Source organism: Sodiomyces alkalinus (genome assembly GCF_003711515.1).
Source record: "Sodiomyces alkalinus F11 unplaced genomic scaffold SODALscaffold_4, whole genome shotgun sequence".
NCBI classification, from domain to species: Eukaryota; Fungi; Ascomycota; class Sordariomycetes; order Glomerellales; family Plectosphaerellaceae; genus Sodiomyces; species Sodiomyces alkalinus.
This window is the reverse complement of record NW_021167082.1, coordinates 3,087,010-3,094,334: the sequence shown is the minus strand read 5'-3', so window position 1 is coordinate 3,094,334 and position 7,325 is coordinate 3,087,010. Positions and strand designations below refer to the sequence as shown.

Genomic DNA, 7,325 nt, shown 5'->3' with positions numbered 1-7,325 from the left:
GAGCCCAACTGCTGTCGCCGGCACCGCAAAATATACGTTGCTGTGCCTATTGGCACCAGGGGGATTTCCAGTTTCCTACGCAACAGATCAGCGATATGCACCTTTCTTCCCGACCTCCCTTCGACTCGTGAGCATACCACAATAGCTGGCTTCTATTACCTCATCCCCATCATCTTCCTGCTCGCCCGTCACAGCAACCAGGCCCTGGACGAGTAGCATCCAAACTGCCCAGCACTGGCTTCCAGGACTGCACTCCTGTGTAGGAGTCTCTTTCTCATTTCATTTGGTCTCTTCGTTGCCTATTGTTACCATGTCTAGCGCCAACAGTATCAAGGTTGTGGCCCGGTTCCGGCCCCAGAACAAGGTCGAGCTGGAATCAGGCGGTCAGCCCATTGTCGCGTTCGACGGTGAGGATACCTGTACCATAGACGTATGTTGTTTGTCGCGTTGCTCACTACTCGTTCCCCATCTTCTAACGTGCAAATATTTCAGTCCAAGGATGCTCAGAGCACCTTCACGTTCGATCGTGTGTTTGATATGACATGTAAACAGTCCGACATCTTCGATTTCTCCATCAGATCCACTGTCGACGACATTCTTAATGGCTACAATGGGACCGTCTTTGCCTACGGCCAGACAGGTGCCGGCAAATCGTACACCATGATGGGCTCCAGCATCGACGACGATGAGGGGAGGGGCGTCATTCCCCGAATTGTCGAGCAGATCTTCGCCAGCATCATGTCCAGCCCCGGCACCATGGAATATACTGTACGAGTCAGCTATATGGAAATTTACATGGAGAAGATCCGCGATCTCCTCGCCCCCCAGAATGACAACCTTCCCGTACACGAGGAAAAGAACAGGGGCGTCTATGTCAAGGGCCTGCTGGAGATATACGTTTCGAGCGTCCAGGAGGTGTTCGAAGTCATGCGGAGGGGCGGCAACGCGCGTGCTGTCGCCGCCACAAATATGAACCAGGAGTCCTCCCGGTCGCACTCTATTTTTGTTATTACCGTCACGCAGAAGAATGTGGAGACAGGGTCAGCGAAAAGCGGCCAGCTCTTCCTCGTGGACCTTGCTGGCAGCGAAAAAGTCGGCAAAACTGGCGCAAGCGGTCAGACGCTTGAGGAGGCCAAGAAGATCAACAAGAGCTTGAGTGCCCTTGGGATGGTCATTAATGCACTTACGGATGGAAGGTCCTCTCACGTTCCTTACCGGGACTCGAAACTGACCCGGATTCTCCAAGAGTCTTTGGGTGGTAACAGCCGCACAACTCTCATCATCAACTGCTCTCCGAGTAGCTATAACGACTCGGAAACATTGAGCACGTTGCGGTTCGGAACCAGAGCGAAGGCCATCAAGAACAAGGCAAAGGTCAATGCGGAGCTGAGTCCCGCTGAGCTTAAGTCTCTCCTCAGCAAGGCTAGAGGACAGCTCACGAACTTCGAAAGTTACATTACGAGCTTGGAAGGGGAGGTTCAACTGTGGCGTGCGGGGGAGTCGGTACCAAAAGACAAATGGGTGCCCCCCCTATCCGTTGAGAATGTCGGTGGATCACGAGCGGACGCGAAAGTGCCTCGTCCGTCCACGCCTTCCAGGCTTGTGCCTGAGACCAGGGCGGAGACGCCTGTCATCTCTGATCGCGCGGGGACACCAAGTTTACCACTCGATAAAGACGAACGCGATGACTTCCTTCGCAGAGAGAATGAACTTCAAGACCAGCTTGCGGAAAAGGAGACCCAATATGCTGCAGCCGAGAAAGCTCTCCAGGAAGCCAAGAAAGAACTGGCCTTTCTGAAGGAGCATGACAGCAAGACGAACAAGGAGAACGAGAGACTGGCGACTGAGTTCAACGAGGTCAAGATGCAAATGGAGCGCCTGAATTTCGAGAGCAAAGAGGCCCAGATCACCATCGACGCCCTAAAGGAGCAGAACTCGGAGTTGACCGCCGAGCTAGACGAGCTCAAACAGCATTTGTTGGACGCCAAGATAAGCGCCAAAGAGAATAGCGCTCTGTTGGACGAAAAGGAGAGGAAGAAGGCGGAGAAGATGGCCAAGATGATGGCTGGTTTCGATCTCGGTGCCGACACTTTCAATAACAGTGAGAAGGTCATTTCAGACGCCATGGCCCACTTGGAGACGCTCAGCGAACGGGCTGCTGGTGGCGACCCTGTTTCGCCTGGCGAATTCCAAACACTCATAACGACTTTGCAGCAGATCCAGGATATTGTACGTCAAGCTGAGCTGTCAGTGTACAGCTCCTCGTCGAGCGAGGTGGAATCCCGACGTCGGATGGATGCGGAGGAGAGACTGGCGGCTGTGCAGAGGGAGTACGAAGAACTATTGACTCGGAATCTTGAGGAGGCGGATGTCGAGGATATCAGAGCGCGATTGGAGAATGTCCTCGCCAATAAGCAGACAGCATCGCTCGAAGATATCGAGCCCCTGAAGGCCGACGTGGCTCAGAAGACCGCGGAAAATACCAGGCTGAAGACTTTGGTGGGAGATCTTCAGCAAAGGGTCAAGTCTGGCACTGCGTCGTCCATGCCCAACGGCAAGACCATTCAGCAACAAATTGCCGAGTTCGATATCATGAAGAAGAGTTTAATGCGAGATCTGCAGAATCGCTGCGAACGCGTGGTGGAACTTGAGATCTCTCTCGACGAAACCAGAGAGCAGTACAACAACGTCCTTCGGTCCTCGAATAATCGGGCCCAGCAGAAGAAGATGGCATTTCTCGAGCGGAATCTCGAACAGCTTACCCAAGTGCAGCGTCACCTCGTCGAGCAAAATTCGGCCCTCAAGAAGGAGGTCGCGATTGCAGAGCGAAAACTCATTGCCCGCAACGAGCGGATTCAGAGCCTGGAAAGCTTGTTGCAAGAAAGCCAGGAGAAGCTTGCATCTACGAACCATAAGTACGTTCCCTGCACCCCTTACATGTTGCTTTGGGGGCCTGTACCCTTCCTTTCTCTTGACCTCGATGAAAGCCTGGCATCCGTGTCTTCCCCACTGTCGTCACCCCGGTGCAGATGTAGCCGAACAGAGCTTTGTTTGCATCGTCTTCTGACAAATGGACTTCTTGCAGATTCGAAGTACAACTTGCCGCGGTCAAGGAAAAGCTCGAGGCAGTCAAGACCGGGAGCACTCGTGGTCTTACCTCGCCCACGCTTGGCAATTTCAGCCTCTCGAGCGCCGGCACTCGCATCGCCAAGCCACTTCGCGGAGGTGGCGGAAATAACGGTGTCGACACTTTGGGGCCGAGTATTCCCACAATTAGCAACATCCAACAAAACGAAGGCGGCGGTAACAAGCGGAGTAGCTGGTTTTTCTCGCAGAAGTAACGATCGCCATGAGCGTTTTGCCCTCTCCCAAGTTGAAGACGAAAGGAAAATAAGAGCGAGCAAGGTGTTTGGCCACTAATTAGAATGAGTGCTTGTTTGAGTTTGAGCACTCGTTGGTCCGGCTGTTTGCCCTGCCCTGCGGATTGGCTGACACTCGGTACCGGTGCGTGCTACCTTGCACACGTTACCTGTTGCTCATGCATGGGGCATCTTGCTCCCCCATGGGTATGAGTATAATCATGAGAGACTGGGGACATAGATCACGGACGGCATGCCGGATCAACAGGGAGCTGGCGGCATATCAGTATTTCATTTCATTCGGGCACGTTTTATCGTCTGTCTTGATTCACTTACAACCTGACGTACAGACAGGAATATTACCTTATGTCGAGGTTGACGCGATATGCGTACTGATAGGGGTATCTGTGAGAACTCGGATGTCCTGGCTGTGCTGAGGGGCAGCACAGCTTCCTGCTGCCGATTCGCCCAGGACCGTTGCATAGACAGATCAACGGATGTCTGGATCCCTGGATCTATGTGGTATGGTTACATGTAGATCGCGTTTCTTCCATTCCTAGGAGAGGGAACGAAGACAGATAACTAGAGCACAAAGAGCGACCCGTACGTAGGTGTTAGATGCCCATAGCTAACTTATTGAGGTGTGATAAATGTCAGATAAAGCGTAGTCGAAATCGTCATAAATTAGGTCAAGATTAATTAAGGCAATCATGTATAATTATAACTATATAAGGACTGTTAGGGAATCGCTACTACTATATTTTATATAGTGTAGATTCTATAAGCGTCTACCCGGATTATACTCTGAGTAATCCGGCCTGTTACGTAACCGAAAAGACTATAGTCTATTCGATATACGCCCTAATTACCCTAAATATTAGTTAGGCAATTAAAGCTATTCGTAACCGGCAGATATAATAGGTATATAACCTATATAATCTCTTCGCTATAGCCGCCCTTAAATTCATCCTCCAGGTCCTCTAAATACTCTATCCGGACTTCCTCCAGCTATTTTTACTATAGTCGTTCCCGTATATCTATTACTCCCACCTAGGACCTAAAAATCTTAAATTCTGGCCGTATAACGCCTTTATTTATCCGTCTACAACTATTTCCGCGCTTATAACGTATATTATAAGTATTTACCCTTATTCCTTTACTTAACGTAACTAGTGGCCGTGGATATCGATATAGCGAAGGCGTGTTATTAACATGCTAATATCTTAATTAACTAACCGAATCGTTGAGTTATTATCGTACAGGATCCTTAATTCAGGATTATTAAAATCCACTCCTATAATAAGTAATAGGCGTTATATAAAGATACCCTCTTTTACACCTTATACTAACGCTAATAGCTCTGTTTCCATTATTAATATCGTGACTATATCCTACTTATTAGCGCGCTACGCGATTATACCGCTAAATAAACGTATTATATACACTTAAGTACTTTTACGATTAAGGGTATTATCGGTAAATAAGGCGTTAGTGTAGATTTTAATAGTATTACGACCCTTTAATTCTAATATAAACGATTAGCTATTAATTAGATAAAGACTTAGATAATCGGCGGCCTTATAGTATATAGGACCTGGATTAACGTTATAGCGGTATAGCCATAATACTATAAAAGCGATGTCTAGCCGCGATATTACTACTACGTATAGTATAGATCCTATCTTCCGTTAATAGCTTTTAACGTTAGTCGAGGTCCCTAAATAGGGCAGTAGTTCTTTTTGAAGATCTTTGAAGATATTGGACAAGCGGAAGGGACGGAAGTCACGAAAAGCAGTGGAAAATTAACAAGGTAATAATAGGATTGTAAGGTAGGATCTCTGCGCGCGTATTATATGTACTCCTCGGATTGAAAAAGCGATTCAGATAAGGAATAAAGAAAGGAAGAACCGAACCGAGGGAACGGGTTGATATCCTTTATTCTTTCTTTTCTTTGTAAAGAGATCGATATCGTAATAATACCGTAATCCTTTGTCTGAGATCGATACAGTGATAATATCGTAATCCTTTGTTTGACTGGTATCAGATAAACTGACTAGAAAGAGAACGGTCTAGGCTTACGGGGAAGATATCCTTTATTCGAGTACGAAGGATATACTCGAAGGATATTAAGGATATTATTAGTAATAATATTAATATCAACACCCCCCCCCGTAAGCTGGTTCTTATATAAGAAGGAGTAGGTTAAAACGAGTATATATATTATATAGTTATAGCGCAGAAACTCTAGTTAACTAACTAGGACTAATTATAAGAGGAAAGTTAAAATAAAACCTCTAAGCGAAAAATTTAAAAACCCTTGATTCTTTATAAGGGGAAAATTGGAAAACCCTTTTGATAATACTAGGAAAGTCCGTAGGTGAAAAACCTAGTTATATTATCTTGGGAAAGCCTATAGGTAAAAAAACCTAAGTATTTATATCTAGGAAAATCCGAAGATAAACAACCTAGTTATAGACCTTAGTATTTTAATTCTTTAACTCGGGTATAAGGTAGTACATCGTAGTCAGGCAACGTATCATCTTTATAGCCTAAATTCATATAACCGCATAGTGTATTATATAAGTCTTTAGGTAGACCTTTAGTTAGTATATCGGCTATATTAAATTTAGTATTTATATAAACGACCTTTACTATATTATTTTAAACCTATTGTCTGCAGTAGTGATACTAACGGTCTATATGCTTTACACGTTTATTAAATTCAGGATTTTCGCAAATCTTCTTTGCGCTTTCGCTGTCTATTAATCTAGTAGGAATCGGTATATTAGTATTATTATTATTATTATATAAACCGACGTTTAAATCAGTAAATACCCTAAGGTTATCTACTAGGTCTATATATATATTATATATATGGATTCCTTCTTTAGAAGCTTCGGTTAAAGCTATATATTCTGATTCTAGTCTTAATAAAGCAACGAATTTTTGCTTAGTTGAAGCCCAGCTTATTAGATTATTTACACCTATACAGTAGATATAGCCTGACGTAGAAGTCCTGTCTTTGATTATATCTGAAAAACTAGCGTCAGAATAACCGGATATATTAAGGTCTTCTTTATATGAATAGTTATGTAAAAGGCCGATATTAAGAAAAGTATTTATATAAGCCCAGATTCGATTTAAAGCTATAGGGTGATGTTTTACCGGATTACTTATATATCGAGCGCACTTATTAACAGCGTAGGTTCTATCTAGTCTTAAGTGTAGTGCTAAATCTAATACAGCACCGATTTCCTGTTAGTATACCTTAATATCGGCTTTTAAAGCCTGTTCTTGATTTGGTACGAGGACCTTTTTATTTATATAAGGGGTATTAACCCGTTTAAGGCCCTATTTATTATACTTATCGAGGATTTTATTGGTATAAGGTAACTGATTGATAGAAAGGATTATATTTAACCTGTTTATAGTAATTTCGTGGTCTAAAAACGAGTAAAGCTTACCTCGTTCTGTAAGTGAAATATTCTTCGATATTTTAGTAAATAAATACTATATCGTTGTATTAGAAGGGCGTAGTATTACTATATCGTCTACGTGGCATAGTAGTATAACACGGTCTGTTTTATTCTTATAAAAAGTGAATATACTATTATCGAAGTCAGAGACTCTATAGCCGATTTCGCTAAGTATTTTTATAAGGAAGTTATACTAAAGCCGGGGGCTTTGTTTTAAACCGTATAAAGCTTTATTTAGTTTATAATCTAATTTATTATTATTAGGATTATTATTATTACTAGTGCCTTCTTTTTCCTCGACGCCTATGGGTTATATAGTATACATCTCGGTATCTATATCGGCGTGAACGAACGCGTTCTTAACGTCGAACCGTCTAAACTTCTAGCCTAGGGATACGCGTAGTATAAAAGCTAGTCTATAGCTTTCGGGTCTGCAGGTGGTAGAAAAGGTTTCTAAATAATTAATACCGAGTACTTAATTAAACCCTTA

General features: G+C 44.2%; 1 protein-coding gene across 1 annotated transcript; it reads left to right on the top strand.

The window, feature by feature from the left end:
• Nucleotides 1–310: 310 nt before the first annotated feature.
• SODALDRAFT_275772 (kinesin motor domain-containing protein) lies at nt 311–3,341 on the top strand (the record flags this gene model as incomplete). Its single annotated transcript, XM_028607990.1, has 3 exons — nt 311–430; nt 493–2,915; nt 3,086–3,341. 3 exons carry the CDS (start codon nt 311–313, stop codon nt 3,339–3,341), a joined length of 2,799 nt encoding a protein of 932 aa, XP_028467263.1.
• Between the last annotated feature and the right edge of the window lie 3,984 nt (nt 3,342–7,325).